General features: G+C 37.6%; 1 protein-coding gene across 1 annotated transcript in view; it reads right to left on the bottom strand.

The window, feature by feature from the left end:
- Positions 1-4,880: 4,880 nt before the first annotated feature.
- The window catches only part of NPAT (nuclear protein, ataxia-telangiectasia locus), a 46,424-nt gene continuing 27,014 nt past the window's right edge, over positions 4,881-24,290 (bottom strand). Inside the window, exons 11-18 of the mRNA XM_012729918.1 lie at positions 20,880-20,976; positions 20,126-20,257; positions 14,508-16,175; positions 12,324-12,439; positions 12,142-12,250; positions 8,971-9,031; positions 7,733-8,876; positions 4,881-6,594 (exon numbers count right to left, since the gene is read on the bottom strand). Coding sequence (XP_012585372.1) covers positions 6,517-6,594; positions 7,733-8,876; positions 8,971-9,031; positions 12,142-12,250; positions 12,324-12,439; positions 14,508-16,175; positions 20,126-20,257; positions 20,880-20,976 — 3,405 coding nt within the window. The 3' untranslated portion in view covers positions 4,881-6,516. The remainder of the gene's footprint in view (positions 6,595-7,732; positions 8,877-8,970; positions 9,032-12,141; positions 12,251-12,323; positions 12,440-14,507; positions 16,176-20,125; positions 20,258-20,879; positions 20,977-24,290) is intronic.

Here is a 24,290-nt window from a genome sequence, read left to right on the forward strand (position 1 = left end):
AAAAAAAAAAAAAAAGAAAGAAATTAAGGAAACACAGGAGATCAAAAGATCAATGGAAGAGCTAAAGAACTCGGGGCAAAGCAATGAAAACAGAATCAATGAAATGGAAGAATGGATCAGTACTCTTGAAGACAGAGAAGTAAAAAGAATCAGAAGAGAAAAGGAAAGAGAAGTAACAACGAAAAGGAATGAAGACACATGAACTCACCTGTTTTGCTCCCCACTCTGACTTTGGTGAATCATCTTACCCTCCACACCTCTAGCTTATATATACTCCAGTTCTTGTATGCATAAATAAATCAATCTTACAAAAAAGTCATAGGCATTCCGGAGAGGGAAGAGAGAGAAAAAGGAAATGAGAAATTCTGTAAGGAGATAACTGAAGAGAACTTCCCAAGCATGACAAAAAAAGAGGAGATGAATACAGACATACAAGAAGCAAGAAGAACACTAAATTTCAACAATGAAAAGAAAACCACAGCAACATGCAATAGTAAAGCCAGCAAGAACTAAGACAAGGAAAAAATAATGAAACTGACAAGGGGAAGAAAGAGTGAACTTATATAGGAAAACCAATTAAGCTGATATCAGATCTCTCCCCAAAGAAACACTTCCAGCAAGAAGAGAATGGAGTGAAATACTGAACAAATTTTAAGACAGCAAATGCCAACCAAGAATACTTTTACCCTGCGAAATCTCTCCTTCCTCTATGAAGAAAAAATAAGTACTTCCCCAGACAAACATAAACTCCAGAAATTCATTATGACTAAAGCCTCACTGCAAAAATTCTACAAGATGTCCTAAAGCCAAAACCAACAGAGGAATGAATAAGAATACAGCAAGGAATAAAATCTCTCTCTCTCTCTCTCTCTCTCTCTCTCACACACACACACACACACACACACACACACACACACACACACACAACAACAACAACAACAAAATGGCAAATACAGATGACAACATTATCAATAGTAATTCTAAATACATCAGGAAGATATAGCACTCATCAACATATACTCACCAAAGGGGTACCTAAAAATATACTAGATAATTACCATCAGCTCTGAAAACGGATATTAAAGAAAATAACATATGTAGTAGACTTCAACACCCCACTCTTACAACAGACAGGTCGATGAAACAAAAATTAACAGACACTAGAGCCCTAAATAAAGACATAGACCTCCTGGGCTTAATAGACATCTATAACTTGCTCCATCCAAAAAAATTCAAGTACACATTTTTCTCAAGTGCACATGATTCTCCAGAATCAATCACATACTGGGCCACAGGACAAATGTAAGCAAATACATTAAGATCAAAATCACGAAAAGAAAACAAGGAAATCATTGCCTTATGGAGCTTGAAATCCACTCTTCTGGAAGACCACTGGACTAACAAGAAATCAAAGAAGAAATTAAATACTTTGAGCTGAATGACAATGAGCAGAATACATAGAAAATACACTAACTTCCAGAATGTATGGGATGCTGAAAAGCAGTAATAAGAGTACCCACATCAAGAAACAAGAAAGAACTCAAAGAAACAACCTAATCTCATACCTCACAGAATTAGAAAAACAAAAAGTCCCAAAAGCAGAGGAAAGGAAATAATAAAAATGAAAGGAGAAATAAACAAAATGGAAATAAAAAACAATCCAAAAAAATCAATGAACTCAAAAGTTGGCTCTTGAAAATATAAATAAAATAGACAAATCTCTAGCCAGGCTTACAAAGAAAAAACAGGGGAAAAGAACAATAAATTAAAGAGGAGACTCTGCTGAAATTAATAATCAGAGATTACTGTGAACACCTATATGCAAACAAATTCAACAATCTAAGAGGAGATGGATAAATTCCTAGAATGATATAATCATCCAATAAAAATAAAATATTTAAATAAATAAAAAAGAAATAGAACACTTAAACAGACCAATTATGAGCAGTGAAACTGAAGCAGTAATCAAACCACTCCCCAAAACCAAAATCCTAGGATTAGAAAGCTTTACAAATGAATTCTACCAAATGTTCAGGTATTCATTAGTTCCTGTCCTCCACCAACTCTTTCAAAAAGTTGACGAAGGAATACTGCCAAATACATTCTACGAAGCAACATTACACAAATACCAAAACCAAAGACAACACAAAAAAACATAAAATTACAGGCCAACTTCTGTAATGAACACTAATGTGAAAATCCCAACAAAATCCTTGCCAACACAATCCAATAATGCATCAAAGGGATAATACACCAGGATCAAGGATGGCTCAATATATGAAAATTGACCACTGTCATCCAGCAAGTCAAACAACAACAAAAACCATAAGAACATATCAATAGATGCTGAGAGAGTATTTGACAAAGTCCAACATCCATTTATGATGAAGGCCCTTGAAATTCTCAGGATAGAAGAAACATACCTCAACATAATTAAAAGCCATACACAGCCAGTATTACTCTCAAAGGTAAAAAGCTGAAAACCTTTCCTTTAAGACCAGGAGTAAGACAAGGATGTTCACTCTCACCACTGCTCTTGACTGTAATACTGGAAGTCCTTGCCAGAGCATTAAGACAAGAGAAAGTCATACAAGGAATCCAAACAGAGAAATAAATAAAACTATCACAATTTACAGATAATACACACAGAGAACCCTAAAACTTCACAGAAAAACTACCAAAAACAATCAACTAGTTTAGCAAAGTGGCAGGATACAAAATCAACACACAAAAATCAGTAGCCTCCTTATATATATACATAAAATCAATCTGAAAGAAGTAAATCAAGAAAACCATCCTTTAAAAAAATTGAAACAAAAAAATCAAATATTTGGGAATAAACCTAACAAAAGAGGTGAAGGCCTTTACAAAGAAAATTATAAAACACTATTAAAAGAAACAGAAGACAAAACAAAACAAAAAAAGAAAAGAAATGGAAATAATCCCCTGCTCATAGACTGGAGGAATTATTATTATTAAAATGGCCATCCTACAAGGGCAATTTACAGATTCAGTGCTATCCCAATAAAAATTTCAAAGATATTCTTCAAAGAAATAAAACAAATACTGATGAAATCCATATGGAACCACAAAAAAAACAAAAACAAAAACCAAAACAAAGGAAAACAAAGGAGAATGGCAATATCACACTTTAATCTACACTACAAGGCCACAATAATTAAGTGTGGTACTGGAACAAAAACAGACACACAGACCAATGGAATCGAATACAATGCCCAGAAATAAACCCACACACATATAGACAACCTTGCACAAGGTAGCAAAGAATATTCAATGGAACAAGGGCAGTCTGTTAAAAAAATGGTGCTGGGAAAATTGGAACAGCACTAGCAAAAAAGTGAACCTAGTCCACTACCTCACACCATGCACAAAAATAAACTCAAAATGGATAAAAGATTGGACATATGATTGGAAACCATTAAAAATATAGAAAAAAAATACAGGCAAAATACTACAAGACATACATCTCAGTAGTATCTTTAAAGGCTCATCACTCAAAGCAAAGAAAATGAAGGAAAAGATAAACACATGGGACTATATCCAACTGAAGAGCTTATGCACAGCAAAAGAGACAGTAACCAAGACAGAGAGACACCTGGGGAAAAAAATCTTCGCACTCCTTACAACATACAAGAGACTGATCACAAGATATACAAAGTGATCACTGGAATCAACAAAAACAAAATAAACAATCCAGTCAAGAAATGGGCACAAGAACTTAAAAGACACTTCTCCAAAGAGGAAATGCAAATGGACAATAGGCATATGAAAAACTGTTCAACATTCTTATAATCAGGGAAATGCAAGTCAAAACCACAAATATCACCTTACACAGGTAAGAATGATGCATATAAAAAGAAAAGCTAACAACAACTGTTGGTGAGGTGTGGTAAAAAAGGAACTCTCCTACACTGCTGGTGGGAATGAAAACTGGTACAACCACAATGGAAAACTGTGGAGATTCTTCAGACTACTAAAAAGGAGCTACCATACAACCCAGCAATTCCACTCCTAGGGATCTAGCTAAAGGACACAAAAACATTAATTCAAAAGGATACATGCACCCCTACGCTTATTGCAGCACTACTTACAACAGGTAAATACTGGTAACAACCCAAACGCCCAAAACTAGCTGACTGGATCTCTTTCTCTATATATCTATGTGTGTACACACACATGTGTGCGCGGGGGCGGGCAATGAAGTACTACTCAGCAATCAAAAATGATAAACACATGCCATTCACAGCTACAAGAATGGAGCTAGAAGGGATCATGAACAGTGAAATAAGTCAGAAGGAAAAAGAAAAATATTGAATGGTTTCACTTACAGAAGGTATATAAGGGAACCCAAGATATAGGGGGAAAAATAACAAAACAAAAACAATAATTACAACCCAGAGTTATCTTGGGGGGGGGGCGGTCAAGGGATTGGAAGGAGGGATAGAGGTGCTTAGGGGACTGTGATATTGGTGCCAGGGCAAACTGGGGAAGGAACTTCTATGGGATCTATATTTGAGGGAGGGAAGAAGACATTGTTTTTAAAATGAACAACAATGTAAAAAAAAATATATATATATAATTTTAAAAAAGACTTGAATATCAAAAAAAGAAAGTTACAAATACATATTTTCTTTTGACAGTATATAGTGTTTCTTGATTCGTGAACAATCTTGAATGTGTTTTACTTGCATGAGAGTTTGTAGTACTCAGGACATACAAATATGTATTGACTGATAGAAGAAAATGTAATTTTCCACATGTGATTCTGAAAAAAGTAAGAACTGACTTCCAAAGAAATTTATCAAATTATCTAAATAACAATATAAACTGAAACTTTTGAAGGAAAATATTTATTTAAACCTAACTGTGGTACAGTATCAAGTTATGTTAAATAAACATTAATTGTGTATTTAGTTCTTAGTTCTTTAGAAATAGACCACTGTCACATCATAAAAATTTTTTACAACACAAATTTCTGCAGTAAGGATTGGCCATTAAGATATGATTTCTACATTGAAAAATGCTGTGTCAAAAGTAGGATGAGACAATTTTTTTAAAGCCTAGGATAAACAAAAGTTGGGGAAAATATACACAGAAAAAAACTTTAATAAACTGATATTTAACCAAACAGAAAGCACATAAAAGAACACATTTTAATATCTAGGCACAATTGGTCACATATGAATTACAGGTTACCCCTGTGATCTGAAAGCACAATATTCTGATTTGGTATGTTTAGGTAAGTTAGGTAAGGTCAGGGAATACTTTCATCATTTATATAAGAAAACCTTTTCAGTGTTTTCAGACCAAATAACCTACACCAAATCATACCAAATAGGAATGTCCTTCTTTTGGCTAGTATGGGGAGTCTGCATAAATTCTGTTCTCATTTAAAGTCTAAACCAATTCTTCAACTTGACTGAATTATGTGTTTAATACAGAAAAGGCACCTCTTTCTCCATAAGGACTTTTTAAGACTAATTCTTTATGACACTTTGAGGGGCTCAAAGACAATATGCTATACTGATAAAGTTATTTAACAGCCCATTTAGAAGAAACTAAATTAAAATATAAAACTATGATTCCTCTTTTTACATCTTATGATGGACATGGCTTTCTAAATAATACCAGAAGATAATCCTCCACACATGCTTTAATATAGAATACAAGATTTAAATTAAATGTGCATTGGTCACTACTATGTAAAGAGGTTTATGAATTAGTGCAATTCTTTAGATCCCCAGTATTCAGGGGCAAATTATATACATACCAGGAAATTCCAACTACATAACCAATTTTATATGGCTCAATAGTCGAGACAGTTCTATAAAAGATCTTAAAAGTTATAAACAAAGGATCAGAATGCTTAAATGGTTCACAAAATTCCCATTTTAAAACAGAAGTCTAGAATGACCAGAAGAAACAATTAAGGTGTAAAAGGTCAGGAATATAATCTTCACTGCAATTGTAATAGGGGTGAAAAGCCCCAAACAATTTCTGATCACTACCAGTTGAATTAGTTATCACTTTTGTATTACTTAGTGGCTACGTCCTTTCAGTGTCTAGTTGGACAGTTACTGAAAGCAATCTACACGGAAAAGCATTTTCCCCCCAAAAGTGAGAAACTATTTCACATGAATAAGTCTCAGAATGAGGGATCATGAGTCAAAAAACACAGTGTAAGAATATTAGATTGATCTAATCTCTATTTCAGTAAGATTTACACAACATTTACAATATGCAATTGCCAAAGCTATACAGTTTTGCAGATTGGCTTTACTTACATTTCTGCAAATAATTTTTTCAAAATAAAAATATACCAGTTAAATCTATTTACAAATAGGAAGCTGCTTCAGAAACAGCATGATTTAGATATAAAGTGAAATTTCAGTATGAGAAAAGTGCAGGTCATGCTTTCAGAGTTTATCTCATTCCCTACACTCACAGTTTAAGGGATAAGAGTTTTACACCTACTATCTAATATGTTCATAATATTTACTCGTCATAATGCAATGATAACAAAAATTTGTCCACATCCATTCCAGCTGGAAATGAACTGGGTAGCTTCTTTTTCTGTCAGGGGAAAAAAAACAAAAACAAAAACAAAAAAAACAACCCTAAGTTAACATTGTAAATTCAATCAAGGTCAAAACTTTCCTATTTAGTAGTCACCTAGAACTTTTCGTCAGGCTCTATACATACTGGTATTTTTGCTAACACTTTTATTTCATCAGAACTTTTAGTTACAAAGAAATACAAATTTTATAAATCTAAGACTATTTAAATATGCTTGCTTCTTCAACAATAGCTTAGGGGAAAACATATTACACAAATCCACAGTGTGTGAAAGCTGAATGAGACAAGGCTGAATCTGATTGTAAGAGCCATTATTGTTAAACCATAAGCCTTAGAAAGATACTAAGATTTTCACAGTGAAAGGTATCTTCAAGTTCTAAACCCCTTGATATACTGTGCATGTAATCCTTACATCTATTAGGGAAGATGTGTAACCTGAGCTCAATGTAGCAGAGCCTTAGAGAGGCTACTCATTTACCTGTGGTCATAGAACCAATAAGCAAGTGATGAGGAATCAGGCTTACTAGATTGCAAAGTTAAAATTTTTTCCCCCCTTCATACTCCATTTCCTCAATGACATTGTAAACATCTTTCTGTTCAATTACTAGTTGATTAAAGGGCGAGAGGAGAAACAAGTTTCACATAGCAATACTATTCCTGCATTGACTTCCTACAGATAATGGCTGTTAAAGAAAAAGACGTAAACTTAAATTTTAAATTGCTCAAACATGCCAACTTCTGTAAAAGCTTACAGAAGAGATGGCAGGCCATGTGGGAAAAAAAGCAAAACAAAACCCTATAGGTAGTTAAGAGTTGCAAAGAAGGCTTTTACTTGGTTATTTCACACACAACAATGGCTTTCCATGCCTTACATCGTTTCCCAAAGAACTAAGGTCCTATCGTGACCATAACAAAAGCCTCCTTTCCCAAAGGAAGATGTTAACAGACAAATGTCTAATTGTTCTGAAAATGTGGTTCTACTAAGACACATCGAATACCACACTGACAAACACTGCAACAAACTCAAAGCTGTTTTAAATTTAGATAGATAGCTGTGAGAAAAAATGCTGAGGTCCCTAAACTGAGCAACTGAAAGATAGAGGTATGGCTTTGAAATTAAGTCTTTCAAACTTGCCTTAATTTTCTTCTTCTTCATTGGTACTGATGAATTTGCAAGATTTTTACCAGAAGTACGGGTACGTTCCCGCTCATCTAATTCTTCAATTTTCCGCTTTTTTGTGGTGTTCCTTGAAGAGGCTCTGAACTGCTGTGTATTGTCTTTCAGAGGAGTGGAAGCAGTTCTTGAGATGGCTGCTCTGGAGAGAATCATCAGTGTGTGGGCAGCCATGTTCACACTATTCTCACTCCCAGTCTCACTGGCAGGGCTGCAGGCAGGTAAATCTGGAGTGACAGTGGGGACCATCACCTTAGGCATACTACTGTCCTCACCGAAACGCCTACTGGAGGGGACCTTGATGCCATCGGTAGGTTCCTCTTTATGTTTTTCTCCTGACCCTGAGCCAGGTGTCCGGGGCACAGGTAAGTCGGCACTATCAGGGAGCCTATTGACTGGACTATGCCACTGAACATCCTGTAACATTTCTGAGGGATGTTTGGTTAGTGGGGTCATCAAAGAGTTGGCAGATTTGGTCTGTTCTTGTTTCAGATCCTTTCCAGCTGCACTTACTGAAATGACATTTTTACCATTTGAGGCCGTGCCTTGTTTTTTTGTTAGTTCTTGCAGTGAAGTTATAGTTTTCTCATTTCTTAAACCCCCATTTTGCTGTCCATTCGACAGTTTTGAGGTTTCTGGATTTTTCCTTTCCATATCACTACATAATTCATTCTCCTTGTTAGCTGTTGCTTTATGGAAAGATTCAAGTACAGCTTCTGTTGGCGAAAGTTTCTTTTCTGACTGAGTTTCTTTCATGGTGGTATGTCGACTAATGACAGTTTCTGATTTAGATAAAATCTTAGGCACAGGTGGTTTCTCTCTTTTCAGAGCATTATTAGAAGGGGGTTTTAAAGTGGAGGATGAAAGGGGTGAGTCAAGATTAGGAAGAGACATATCATTCTTCTCCTTGTTGTGGGGTCCCACTCTGTGATTTGTCCCCTGTGCACTTGCCACAGGAACAGCAGTGCTGTCAAAACAGAGCACACGCCTGTGGCTTTCAAATGGTTTGCTAGTTGGAACTATACTTTCTATTGACAGGGGACCTGTGGTTTCTTCCAATTTTTTCCCGAGATCTGTGGTCAACTTCTTGTCAGAAACTTCAATTCTACCAAAAACAAAAATTTATTTTTAGCAACATAAAAAATTCCTGTTTTTAATCTGGCCATTCAAAGAATGTTAAAAACTGCTTTTATTCTCACCTTTGGGCAGGGCATCCAACTAAATGACTTGACGAATCCACCAAATTATTTATCTGTTTTCCTGGAATTATAAATGGATTAATTAGAAAAGGAAAACATTCCTGAGAAGATATTGCCTTGAAAAAGCTTGTGATAGGCCACAGTATTACAAGAAAACACTGAAATATTTTTTTCTTCATGTGTTTTAAAAAAGATTTATTTATGCATACAAGAAATGGGGTGTAGGCCAGAGTTGTAGGGTGCTAGAGGATTCACCAGCGACAATGGGGAGCAGAACAGGCAGATGTGCTGAAATACACTGCTGAGAGGAGCAGCAGATGCAACAGGAGGTCTGCTGCACCATGTTGGTGGGCACTCTGGCTGGGGACTGAACTCATAGTGCTGTATCTTTACCCCGTACCACCAGGGAGGCACTCATATATATTATTTTTTTATAAGAAAAAAACTTGAAAAATGATAGCTAACATACAAAGGAAAGTTTCACAAACTAGCTTTTAAAAAGCAGCCTTGATGGTCACTAAATCTTTTTTTTAAAGATTTATTTGTGTATACAGAACTGGGGTACAGGTCAGAGATGCAGGGGCGGTGAGAGGATTCACCAGAGACAGAGTGAGGAGCAGAACAGGCAGATTGACGAAATATACTGCTGAGGGGAGCAGCGGGCAGGTCAGGAGAGGTCTGCCGTGCCATGTGGTCACCTCCGGGACAGGCAGGTATCGAACTCATGAGGAAGTGGCTTTAGCTTCCCAGTGCTGCCCTTTAACCAGGGAGGGCCACTAATTCCTTTTTATAGAGATTTCAAACCGAAAATATTTAGCAAATGATATGTTTCAACTTTAGGTAAATATAAATAAAGTCTTTTGATTCATGTATTACAATGCTCAATATAGCACTTACAGGTTCATTCATGTTACTTTATTCCTACTTGTAAATTTTTGCACATTTAACTGTGAGGTCTGCAAATCTACTTGATTTTGAGACTATATATTGGAATTTCAACAGCCATATGTACTTCTGAGATTATGTGGGAGAGTAGGAGGACAGAATTTAGAAAGGAAAGCAAAGATGAGATTCTGAAGGCCTTGTGTGTTAAAGCAAAAGATTTTACAGAGAATCTTTGAGACTTAGGTAGGGAAGATGCATAAACTGATCTTCTAGGAAGTTACTTTGGCAGTAGTGTAGAACAGGGACTAGAAAAAAAGAAAACCCCAAAAAGGAATTCTAGTTAGATGGCCATAAATATACCAGGTAAGATAGAAAAAATAATGGATGTTCACACTACTATGAAGGGTAAAGGAAGAATCAATGATGACATTCACCAAGGAGAAAAAAAAAAGGTAGCAGGATTTCTGTAGGAAAAGATTAAGTTGATAGATATTTAGAGCTGAAAGATCTTGAATTACACAAAGTTAGCAAGGGAGTACAGCAAGGGTGATTCCAGAAGCCACCAATATTAGGGAAGTAAAGAATGCACACACCCACTATATATGGTGATATTAATGGAGATTTCAAAAAAGACAATGATGTGAATGAAGGAGGAATGGGAAATAAGGGTTGTAGATTAAAGGTTGGTAGGTGGTCAAACCCAAGAAAATGAATGTATAGTGAGGGGTCAAACAAATAAAAGCTAAAGATTTAGGAAACAAATTTAGATAACAGGTAGATGACATTAACCTTAGGAAGAGTAAGATAATTTCTCTAAAAAAGGGAAAAGAAAAGCTTTTGAGAGAGAATAGCTGTGAATTCTGGAGTAGTTTGAAGGGAAAATGGGAGAGAAAAAGAATAGGCATACATTTTAAGTATGATTGTAAAAAGGCAGTAAGGGTGAACATTTTTTAAAGGTATTGAATGTCACCACTTCTAAAACAATTAAGAAGTCTAGGTCAAAGTCAGAGGTAGCTAGACAGATTCAGGGCTAGAGGTAGCATGTATGTATGCAGAAGAACATGGAAAGAAAAGTATTGTGGAATTTAGCCTGTATAGGGAAGAGGTGAATCCAGAAATTAACTGAGAGTTCAGGTGAAAGGTGATAATGAAAGGTAATGGAGCTCAATGAAGAGATTTAATGGATATATGGAAGTGTAATTTTTAAAAAAGTTTATTTTTACATCTTTTGTGCCTTTTTCCATCTCAGTTGTAATCCCCCTGGGCTTCCCATCATCAAATCACCCGTGTGCCATCACCATAGTCCAGTGCACTTATGAAAGTGTATTTTAAGAAATAGTACTATAGAGCCCTCCCTGGTAGCGCAACTAAGAAGCTATCAGGCAGCTGCTTTGGCGTGAGTTTAATCCCTGGTCAAGGTGCACCACTTAGCAGACCACTCAGCACCACTTCAGCAGACCTCTCCTGTCTCACCCGCTATACCCCTCAGCAGCACATTCCTGTCTCTGGTGAATCCTCTCACCACCACCAGACCTCTGGCCTGAACTCCAGTTCTGTATGCATAAGTAAATACATCTTTAAAAAAATACTATTATAAACTGTAGAGGTTAAATAAGAAATAGTAACTAAATATGGGAGAAGATGGCTGAAATGAAGATTAAAGACTTTGCAGTGGAAGGAGTTGGTGAAATATGAGTGTCAGGGTTCTGGGAAGGTTAAAAACAGGAGCATTTGAGGTAGAGATTCTGAGAACTAACTGCCACATTCATCAAGGTCCTGAATGAAAATCTGGTGTCATTTTGTGTATATTGCCTTTTGTTGAACAGATATCTTTTATTTTGTAGCTAATGCAATCAGATTTTTCCTTTATATATTTTTTTAAACCCATCTTTTATTTCAGTGTCAAAAGATACTCTTACATTTGTCTTACTGTTTATTCTGATTTTCACTTTTAGTTCTTTAATCATCTTGGAGTTCACCTTTGTATATGGTATAAAGGAAGCATCTAATATTTTTCAGATAATATATGTAATAGCTAAAAATCTTATTAAACAATCTACTTTGTCCCACTCTTACTTCCCCTACATATAAGGCCCTATAAATACAGCCTCTTTCTAAACTATTTTGTTCCATTTATCTTTTTGTTTTAATTACTGCAATAATAAGCAAGGGTTGGATGATCATGTTAAAAACAGTTTAGTTACTAAAAAGAAAAAAAAACCTGTGATGCTGCCAAAAACAAATGCACACTCAACATAAAGTGACAATGATGAATTTATAATATACCTGGACAAGGCTTACTTCTTACTCCCTGAGTCTTCTGAGATTTTGGAGGGACAGGGAACTGAGGGATACTTCTACTGCACACAGGGGCTGCCAAAGGCATATGAAGGACCTAGAAAAGAAAATGTCATGAACTACACCATGTTTAAGAGGCATCACTGCTGTGTTGAAAGCCTAAATCTTACTTGTCGAGGAGGAGCAGAAAAGGTATTTCCATTCTGTCCAACTACAGACACAGGGATCATTCCCACCATTCCTTGGAGTACAGGTTGGACTGGAGAAGCAATTATGATGGCAGATCCTAAAAAAAAAAAAAAAACTCTCAGTAAGATTTTCTCTCCTAAACACTAAATTATTAATGTGAAATAAATTCTGTAACATCTTTATAATTGGCTCTCCATTAAAAAACTAATTTAGGAACACCAAAACTACTGATAGTCAATCTGAGTACTCAAGTAGTCTTGGGCATTTAGTCAAGATAATTATCGTAAGTTATCATAAGCATTACATTCTACAGACAAGAGATCCTATCATTACAGATATATTCTTGAAAGCATTTTGAAACTCATTAGAAAACTGGCAAAGTTTGAATCTTACATATTGCAAAAACAGAACCCCCAACTAAACGTTAATAACCCAAGACTTACTCATAGCTCTATTGCAATGATACTGTTAAAAAAAGTCCATCTATATGCACAATGAACTAAAACTAAACTTCTATGTCAACAATATAGTCTATGGCAAAGGTTGGACAATCATCTGTTAGGAATGGTATAGTTAGATTATATGATAGTACAGATTTATAATTGAGTCTTGCACTATAACTGAATCTATTCCTAATATTCATTACTATTGTTGATCTCCTCAGTCTCATGCACTCCTGCTTCAGTCTCTCAAATACCTTGAGAGGTACCTTGCACTCCAAAATCCTCCCTCTTCCTCTAACCTGTAGCTCAAGCCCCACATTTTCTACCAATTAAAATAAGATTTCCTTATTTTAAACAGTACTTCAAACTGACCCATCAGGCTCAGTGCTTAATTTCTGATATTAGTTATAGTCTATAATGTAAAAAGAAAAGGGAAAAGGAGCTTGAGAACCTATATAGCAGGAAATGTAGATGAACATGCCATTAAGTTTTTGCCTCAAGGAATATATAATCAAGGTGAGGATGATGATCATGCCTACCACTAAATATAAAATAGCTTGTAATAAATGCAACAAATGCCTCTATAAACAAGAGTTCTAAGGAAAGGGATCATTTGGGAAATTAAAAGACAGTAAAAAATTTCACAGGACTTTATGGAGAAATTCATATTTTGTTTTAAAAGTCTCTCCAAGTAGGGCTTTTCTGGTGGCACAGGGTTTAAGTCTCAGCACTATCACAGCTATGGCTTGAGTTTGATCCCCATTCGGGGAGCTAACCCACAGATGGCACAGCAGACCTGTCCTGTCCTGCTTGCCCTTAGCAGTGTTATTTCAGTAATCTGCCTGTTCTGCTTCCCAGTCTCTGCTGAATCCTCTCACCCCTCCTTGGCACACCACTACACGTAGTTATTAAATTCCTTCAAAACTAAGACTGTACAAGACATTTTAAAAAATCTACAAAAGAAGCTTTCTTCCCACTTGCATTGTTCTCTCCTTGTTTTTACTTGTCCTTTTTGGATTAAAAAAAGAAGACAAAAAACAAAACTTCCCACAACATTGGATTTTAGTAGTTATAGATGCATTTGAGGAATCATTCTATATGTGTTTGTGACAGCTTGTCCCATGGACTAGAAAGTAACTGTGGAAGGAGAAAAGTAAAAAATCAGGGGCCTCTCTGGTGGTACAAGGGGTTAAAGTCTCAGCACTGTGAAGCTATCAGTAGGCACTGAAGCATGAGTTCAATCCCCAACCAGGGAGCTGACTCACATAGCACAGACCTCTCTCATCTCACACACGGCTCCTCAGTGTATTTCAGTGGATCTGCCTACTATGCTCCCCAATCTGTCTCTGGTAAGTTCTAGCTCCTCCCACCTCCCCCTACAAGAACCGCAGCTCTTGTATGCATAAATCTTTGAAAAAAGTGACTGAATTAGTCAGCTAGAGTAAGAGGTGTCATAACCACAAATTCCAGCATACTTCTCTCTAGTGATTAATTATGTCTGAGACAACAAAGAATTGGATCACAATCCAGAAAAATGAACTTCGGTATGTTCTTTTCTCTTTTTTGTCTAATGAGGGTAAACTATATATTCTACACCTCAAACACTCATCACAGTGGGACTCTTTGGCATGGGTGAATATGTATATGTGAAATGTGTACATCTGCACACGAAAATGTGCATAAGCCTACGTATCCAACTGTTCATTATGTTCTTCAAGTTACCTTGTGAAAAGTTGGGTGACACAGCTTGATTGACAGCAAATACACTGTTTGCCCTGGGTGGTGTCTGTAACTGAGGTGGTTGAGGTTGAGCAGTGATAGGTGCAGAGTTTCCAGGCAACACCACAACATTAGACTGACTTACAGTTGTTCCCAAGGCTGTTGGATCAGTCACACAGGTAGCTATTAGAATGTTATTTGAATTGCCAAAAGTTGTGCTTGTAGTTGGCATCAACTGTATGTATCCTCCATCCTTTGAAACGCATGGTGAAACATTAGCTGAAAAAGCAATGCTGTCCTCATTCTGAGTGCTGTTCACTGCAGAGTCTTCAGGTTTGAGCACCAACAAGCTCTGGTCTACTGAAGCTGAATCCTCCATTCCTTCAGCAGATGTGACAGCACCTGCAGTTTCTTCTGAAGACAGACACTTAACTAATTCTGCATTTTTTGCAGGTGATTTAGCAGAAGACAAAATTATAGTTGGCAAGTTTTCTTCGCTGATACTAGAAACAGCACTATTAAGTTCAGTATCTGAGGAAACAAATGGATCATCACTGATGATAATTTTGAGAGAGACAATATTTGATGCATCTATTTCGTTTGAATTGTCACCAGCAGATTTACCAGTATTTTGGGACTCAGGGTGAGAATCTCCCACTGAAGAACACACAGATTCAGAAGGAAGAGAGTGTCTATCTTCTGTAGGATTACCTTCTGGAGAAATCAGTGCAACTTCCCTACAGTTATCATTTTCACCTAAAGAGAGGAAAATACTTTCCCCACCTTGTTTTACAGAAGATGAAGGCTCTTGTGACTCCACAGCAACCTTCTCAGACTTGGAGGGCATAATTTCATGGTCTGTATGATTTAATTCGACAGGTGGTGGATCATTAGATGGCTGTTTAACTGAAGATAATGAATCGCCAACACAAATTTCTACTTGTTCAGATACATTTAAACACGAACTTTCAACAGACACTGGTAATATTTTACTTTGAAGTGAAGAATTATCTTGGCAGTCTGAAAGCTGTTGTGATGCAACTGGTAGTACATTGTTAATTTCAATTTTACTTTGGTAAATTTCACTAGAATCTGGTGACTTGGAACCATGCAAATTAGTTTTAAGTCTTCCTGTATCCTTAGAACTTTCACAAAATTGACTTTTTCTAGATGGCTTTCCAGTTAGTGGAGAATTTTGGGACAAAAGTTGAGAACTTTTTCCAGGGAGGATTAAATTTTCATTGTTAGTTTCACTGCCAAGGGAAACAAATGAAGTTATTGGTATATCACATTGATGAGGCTGTAAATGAGATTCATTTGGCACATCTGGGCACAAAGAACTATTTTCAACTTCCAGGGCCATTTCAGTTTCAGTGGCCATCTGACTGGTGTATAATTCAGCACAATGCTGATTACATTCAGCATTAGAATTTACTCTTTGGTTAAAGTCATTCAAGTTAGGCACAGATTCAAAGGTAATATCAAGAGTACACTTCTGTTGAGAAGGTAGAACTGGTTTAAAGGCCTTTTTCTGTATGTTAGGGCTTATTTGGGGAAAATGTTCCTGGTCTTCCTGTCTAACATCATTCTGGTTGGTGCTGTCCTTCAAAACATTTGCTGAGTCTTCACTTTGGTAGGATGTACAAAATGGGGGTGCAGCAGATCGTTCATCTGTAAAATATCAAGTTGACAGAAAGATGTAATAAATATGTACAGCTTCTGAGATTGTAATCTTTACCTCAAAATCTATTTTGCCAAGCAAATAATCTTTGCTATATCAGTAAGCAGAAGTCTGGTTTTCTGAGTACCAAAACATTTACAGTCAAGTTTCACTAATAAATCTTTTAAAAAGTACCAAATTAGGCCCTCCCTGGTGGCGCAGCGGGTTAAAGCACAGCACTGAGAAGCTAAAGCCACTTCCGCATGAATTCGATTCCCGCCTGCCCCAGAGGTGACCACATGGAGAAGCAGACCTCTCCTGACCCGCCCGCTCTCCCCTGAGCACTGTACTTCGTGGATCTGCCTGTTCTGCTCCCCGCTGTCTCTGGTGAAACCTCTCACCACCCGTGAGCCTCTGGCCTGTAGCCCAGTTCTGTATGTACAAATAAATACATATTAAAAAAAAAAAAAAAGGTACCAAATTATTTCTAACATGCTATTTTTCAGAATTCTGGGAAAATATATGGCACAATGAAATTTTGAAAAAGTACACAGGTTTAGGAACATCCATAATATATCAATTATGGAAAAAAGGCAACAACAATAAAAAAAAGGCACCAAATTAAAACTATCATTTCTATTAAGTTTTTCTGATATATTCTTAAAAGTGAAATGAGGCCAAATACATTTTGCATGATTAACATTTGATTTTACTGTGTACTGTTTAACTTAACACACATTTACTGAAGTTAATCTTATGAATGGTGCTAGGGTACACTGGGCATTCCAATGTAATTTTGCTCTTGGAAATATTAGTGAAGCAGATATAGAAAAGGAAGTTAGAATGTATAGTAAAAGTTTTAATAGTACAGGAAAGTAAGGGACTGCTCCTGGCCTTAGGGGATGTGAGAAATTGTTGTAGAGGAAATATTACAAGAAATTTCACAAAATAAGGGTGGTAGTTGAAATAAAAAAGGACTTTTCAAAAGAAAACAACACTAATATGTACACAGGCAATTTAGGACAGAAAGTATAAACAATTAACAGCATGAAAAATATAAGGAAAAAAGTTCAGAAAATACCTGCTTTCAAATAATTACGTTAATATGATGTTGGGAAAAAATATTAGGCATAGAGTACATCTGACTCCTGATCACAAGGAGATTAGTAGAGATTACTTCCAGACTACATCAGCTTAGAGGTAGTCAGTTTTAATTAAGTGGACCTGAAGAAGGATTTGGATTTGATGGATGACCAAGGGGCAGGATTTCAAGTTTCATTTTCTGCAGAGTGGAGGTTCACTGAAATATTTTTTATACATAATATACAGTGAGAGAAAACACACTCTGCTCTAATTTAGTTTCAGAAAAAATGGAGGATTAGGTTGGGCAGATAGGGAACTCAAAGTAAGATTGTTGTATGAGATACTACAAAAGTAGTTTTGGGTGGGCCCTCCCTGGTGGTGCAGCAAGTTAAAGCACAGCAAAGGAAAGCTTAAGCCACTTCCGCATGAGTTCGATTCCCGCCTGCCCCGGAGGAGATCCACATGGCGATGAAGACCTCTCCTGACCCGCCTGCTGCTCTCCTCAGCAGTGTACTTCATCGATCTGCCTGTTCTGCTCTCTGCTCTGTCTCTGATGAATCCTCTCACCCTCCGCATATTTGGCCTGTACCCCAGTTCTATATGAATAAATTTTTTTAAAAAAAGTAGTTTTGGGAAGGTATTATGTGAGATTTGGAAGTCCTCAGGTTTTTTTTAGATGCATGGGACATAATGGCATTTAAGAACAGATGAACAGAAAAGAATATTTTGGCACAGTATATTGTGGACAGAATGGATAGAGGTGGTACTAGAGAGGCATACAATTTAGTAAGAAATGTGAGATGTCAGCAGAATGAGGGCCAGGGATGGAGGAAATAGTGACTGAGAAAACATATGAACAGCAATTTTTGTGGTGCTAGTAGTGTTTTTATTTTTTGCTTAGGAAATAGTTACATAGATACTTCCTTGATTATAAATCAACAGGCTGATTTTTTTTTGTGTGTGTGTGCATTACTTTTGTACATGTAATATTTCAGAATGAAAATACAACAAAATAACATGGTATAGATCTAAGATGAACTTACTGCCTTCTCTCATTCAATAAATAGTTATTATGTGCCACATTAATACAACATGGGAGGTACAAAGGACTTAAAATCTTGTAAGTCCATAACATAAGACTATCATCACAGCATTCAGTTTCCTCCAATTAGATGAGATATAGAAACTGAGGGGTCAGCTAACCCATTTAAAAGGCTGAATGAGGGCCTCCCTGATAACCCAAGGGATTAAAGTTCAGCACTGTGAAGTTATCCACAGCTACTGCAGCACCAGTTCAATCAAAGGCCAGGGAGCTGACCCACAGGGTGCAGCAGACCTCTCAGCAGTGTGTTTTGGTCAATCTGCCTGTTCTGCTCCCCACTCTGTCTCTGGTGAATCCTTTCACCCCCACAATTCTGGCCCACACTCCAATTCTTGCAAACATGCATAAATATATCTCTAAAAAATGAATGAATAAGAAAGATTATTAGATGTTACATATGTTTATTAAATTGAACACTATTAACTACCTGAGCAAGTCAGGAATCTACTGATCCTGAAAGAATGAATACTAAAAATCCAGCTTTATGTCAGATTCTTCATTTTTTAAAAAAAAGACTTATTCATGTATACAATAACTGGGGTACAGGCCAGAGGTGAGAGGATTCACCAGTCAGAGTAGGGAGCAGAACAGGCAGAATGATTGAAGTATACTGCAGAGGGAAGCAGTAGGTGAGAAAAGAGGACTTCTGCCCCATGTGGGTCACGTCTGGTGGATCAAACTCATGCCGCAATGGCTATGGACAGCCTCACAGTGCTGTGCTTTAAACTGCTGCCCCACCAGGGAGGGCTCAGATTCTTTCTCTTTTTTTAAAAAGATTTATGCAGGCCCTCCCTGGTGGTCAGCGGGTTAAAGCACTGCACTGAGAAGCTAAAGCTACTTCCGCATGAGTTCGATTCCTGCCTGCCCTGGAGGTGACCACATGGCGTGGCGGACCTCTCCTGACCTGCCCGCTGTTCCCCTCAGCAGTGTACTTCGTGGATCTGCCTGTTCTGCTCCCCGCTCTGTCTCTGGTGAAGCCTCTCACCGCCCCTGAGCCTCTGGCCTGTACCCCAGTTCTGTATGTACAAATAAAATCTTAAAAAAAAAAAAAGAAAAAAAATTTATTTATGCATACAGAAGTGTGGTATAGGTCAGAGGTGCAGGGGCAATGAGATTCACCAGGGACAGAGTGGGGAGCAGAATAGGCTGACGAGCAGAAGAACAGGCTGACTGATGAAGTACACTGCTGAGGGGAGCAGTGGGCAGGCCAGGAGAGGTCTGCCTTGCCATGTGGATCACCTCTGGGGTGGGGCTGGGACTGAATTCATGAATAAGTGGCTTTAGGTTCCTAGTGCTGTATTTAAACCTGCTGCGCCACCAGGGAGGTTCCCCAGATATTTCTTTTTCTTTTTCTTTTTTTTCCCTTAAGATTTATTTATTTATTCATACAGAGCTGGGGTACAGGCCAGAGATGCAGAGGGTGAGAGGATTCACCAGAGAAAGAGTGGGGAGCCAAACAGGCCGATCGACGAAGTACACTGCTGAGGGGAGCAGCGGGCAGGTCAGGAGAGGTCAGCCCGCCAGGTGAATCTCCTCCCGGGCAGGCGGGGATCGAACTCATGAGGAAGTAGCTTAATCTTCCTACTGCAGTGCTTTAACCTGCTGTGCCACCAGGGAGGGCCCTCCCAGATATTTCTTAATAAAGAAAACAAACACAATGATGATGTATGTGTAAGCCTGAACAACTTCCAAATTGAACAACAGTATTTCCTGCTTTGAAACTGATACTTTGATTAGGATTTGGGTCCATGACATTTAACAAAATGAAATTCTTACCAGATTCTTCTGTTTTAAAAGACTCTTTAACTGACAGATTTGTTTCATCTGCTAATACAAGATTGGGACTAGTTTCCACATGCTGGTCAGAAATGCCTTGTGATATATTTTTATTATTCTTTGTTTTACCTGCTAAAGAGAGAACAGGAAAGAATTGGTTAAATAACCAAAATAAAAGTAATCCTCCACTTAAGACAGCTTGACCATGGTCCCGTACATGTTAGACTGATTTCTATTGTCTGCTTAATATTTTAAAATTGCTTGTCTTGTCTATCACTGGAAAGTATGAATATTTTTCTAACAGGTTGGTATTTCTTAGCCTTTAGTTTATATTAGAGTCACGTGAAAAGTTAAAGAATTTATGTTTTAAAGTATTTTCAGATAATACTAATACTGCTAGGGATCACATTTTGAGAACTACTGCAGTAAACAGTAAGGTTGTGGGCAAGTGCTTTCACATACCTTTTGTACTACGTAATTGTATTTAGTATAACTGCATATATTTCAGATAACAAAACATTTATGTTGCGTGGCAATAAAGGTTATTCTCTATTTTTTTCTTCCCCTATTCTCTATTTTTGCAGTTAAATTTTTGAGTAACAACACTAAAGATTCTTGAATATATATGCAACATTTTGCTTTACTGAAAATAACTTTCATATGTTGCAAGGAATGTTGTTTCATTCTGATTAAGCTGCCAAAGAAATTGGAGAAAAATTTCTTCTAAGTGCCTTGAAAGAAATGGCTTACTTACCATAGTCGAAGAGATCAAAGAGTGCCTGAAATGCTGGATCTGATTCTGTCTGTTCCAATATATCCTGTATAACTTCTTCAGACATGTGAATTTCACTCTGCAAAGAAGGAAGTGGCCCTATCTGATCATTATGCTTTAATCCCAGCAAACTAATCAGTGTGTTGATATTTTCGATTTTATGTAGAAGTCGTTCTAAGAAAACCTATTATATAGGTTGCCTAGAGTGCAACTGGTTAGAGTACAGCACTATGAGGCTGTTTACAGCCACTGAAGCATGAATTAGATCCCCAGGCAAGGAGGTGACCCAATGGCACAGCAGACCTCTTCTGACCCACCTGCTACTCCCCTCACTCAGCAGTATACTTCAGTCAATCTGCCTGTTCTGCTCTCCACTGTCACTGGTGAACCCTCTCACCCCCAAGCCTCTGTATGCATAAATAAATCTTAAAAAAAATTATAACACTATATTGATTTAAAATAAGACCTGAAAATAAAAGGTAAATTCCCTAATTCCACCTCTAGAGAGTTAACAGGACCTTAAGATAATACTATGTTTTTAAACTTGACATGTGGCTTTGTGTAAGTTAAAGTGTACAACATAAAAAGACTTGACTACAATATGACCCCCATAGAAAGTTAACATGTATAAACTGATATAAATACAAAAGAAAACAGTTTTTCTTTTCAGTAATTCTTAGGATCTACTTTTTTTAAATAAGAGATTCATTTTATGGAGCCCACCCTGGTGGCACAAGAGGTTAAAGGGGTTAAGGCACAGCACAATGAAGCTATCTGCAGACACTGCAGCTTGAATTCTATCCCCAGCCAGGGAGGTGACCTACATGGCACGGCAGAACTCTACTGTTTCCCCACTGCTCCCCTCAGCAGTATCTTTCAGTAGATCGGAACTGTTGTTCCGTTCCCTACTCTGTGTCTGGTAAATCCTCTCACCCCTTGTACCTCTGGCCTGTACCCCAGTTCTTGGATATATAAAGTAAATAAATCTTAAAAAAAAAAAAAGATTTATGCACACAGGAACTGGGGTACAGGGTAGAGGTGCAGGGTGAGGGAGTGGTGAGAGGATTCGCCAGAGACAAAGTGGGTAACAGGAGGTCTGCTGCGCCATGTGGGTCACCTTCCTGGCTAGCGATCAAACTTGTGCTACAGTGGCTGCAGATAGCTTCATAGCACTGAACTTTTCACTCATTTTGCTACCAAGGAGGGCCCAGGATGTCTTTTGGAATTTTCAAGCAGTTCATATAGCAGAGAGAATAAAGTTCAGCACGCTGTACATCTGAAGTATCTAAGAAGAGAAAGCACATGCTATATGAAGAGAAAGAATGAGGTAAATACAGTGTTTATTATCTATCTATATACACCTACATATATGATATATATAAAATTTAAAAGTTAAAAAATTTCAACTTGAAAATAAACAAATGGTAATATAGAGAAAAAATAAATTCACCTCACCAGTTTTTAAATTTTGTTTATTATGAAGTGTAGGCCAGAGATGGGGGGTGGTGAAAGGACTCACCAGAGAAAGAGAGGGAAGCAGAACAGGTGAACTGACTGAAAAACTCTGCTGAGGGGAGTAGCAGGCGAGACAGGAGAGGTTTTCTGCGACATTGCTTGGGGATCCAACTCATGCTTACAGTGGCTGCTGATAGCTTCACAGTGCTGAGACTTAACTCCTTGTGCCACTAGGGAAGCTCCCCCACCCCTATTATGCATTTTCTTTGGTATCTTAATACTAACTGCATTGTTCAAGTGTATAAATCTTTGTTGGTCTGATGTTTAAAAGTAGCATGACAAAAGCTACCTGTGAACTTTACTTTAAGGCACAAGACTGTTCTGGGACAAAAAGAATCAACTAGAATCCTGGGATAAACTGGGTCCCCATGACTAATACAAGTTCTGCTCAGAGAATGTAGGTGACAGCAGACTGAAGAAGGGCCAGGGCCAGATTTCTAAATGAAATATTTCACTTTGTTGCTTAAAATGAAGATCCTCCAGAAGCCACAATTTTCAGCTTTACAAGGAGATACATCCTCTCAAAATGTATGAGACCATTGTGTTGGAGTTTGTACAAGTATCTGAAATTTGAGGGAAGAAATAAAGCTTTGAGAACTATTAGATGTCTAGTCCACGCTTACAGTAAAAAAAAAAAAAGGTAGTGGGTAGTTTATTACTGTTTTGTGGGAGCTTCTTATGTATTTTGGATACAAAGTCATTGAGTATTAGGAATACTTTCTCCAAGTCATTGGTTCAATTCTAAATATCTAGACATTTCAATTCTAAGGAAGTTTTTATTATAATGATCTGTTTAATCTCTCTAATAAATATTGTGTATTTGTAAATATAATTAAAAATTCCTGTTCCAGGGTGGCTTCCCTGGTGGCACAAAGGGTTAAAGCTAGCACTTTAGCACAAGTTCACTCCCCGGACAGGCAGGTGACCTACATGGCACAGCAGACCCCTCCTGCCTGCCCACTGCTCCCCTCAGCGGTGTATTTTGTCAGTCTGCCTGTTCTCTCCCTACTCTGTCTTTGGTGAATCCTCTCACACCCTGCACCTCTAGCCTGTACTCCAGTTCTATATGCATAAATAAACCTTTAAAAAAAAATTGCTGTTCCACCTGTTTGTACAATTGACTGTTCACATCTTAGTGAAGCTGAAGCATATACTAATCAGGAGGACACTGTCTTGTTCTTTTAAAATTACTTAATCTTGATTTTTAACTTTCCTATCATTATAAACAACCAAGAGCAATGGGTTTTGTCTATGCCCTTATGATTTCTCATGGAATCTGAGTGCTTAACTATGGCAAGTACCTGTGGAGGAAAAAAAATAAGGGGTTGGAGACAATAAAATATCAAAAGAATGTATATGCGTTTCTTAAAATATTAAGCTAGGACAAGCCTTTATTTAAAAGATGTGTTTATGTGTACAAGAACTGCAGTACAGGCCAGAGGTGTGGGGGTGAGAGGATCCACCAGAGACAGAGTAGGGAGCAACCAGAGATAGAGTAGGGAGCAGAACAGGCAGATCGACTGAAATGTACTGCTGAGGGGGGAGTACTTGGGAGACAGTAGAGTTCTGCAGTGCCACGTTGTCAATAAGCTCCCTGGCTGGGATAGAACTCAGGATGTACACACTAAGGATAGCTTCACAGTGCTGTGCTTACCCATTGCGCCACCAGGGAGGCCCTAGACTTCATGGTGGTGCAAGAAGTTAAAAGGCCAGCACTATGAAGCTATCCTCAGCTTCCGCAGGGCAAGTTTGATCCTCAGCCAGGGAGCTGATCCACATGGTGTGGTAGACCTCTCTGTTTCCCCACTGCTCCCCTCAGCAGTGTATTTCAGTTGATCTGCCTGTTATGCTTCCTACTCTACAGGAGTACACCTTTGG

The sequence above is a fragment of the Condylura cristata genome, unplaced genomic scaffold (assembly GCF_000260355.1).
Source record: "Condylura cristata isolate star-nosed mole 26May11 unplaced genomic scaffold, ConCri1.0 scaffold00025, whole genome shotgun sequence".
Classification (NCBI taxonomy): domain Eukaryota; kingdom Metazoa; phylum Chordata; class Mammalia; order Eulipotyphla; family Talpidae; genus Condylura; species Condylura cristata.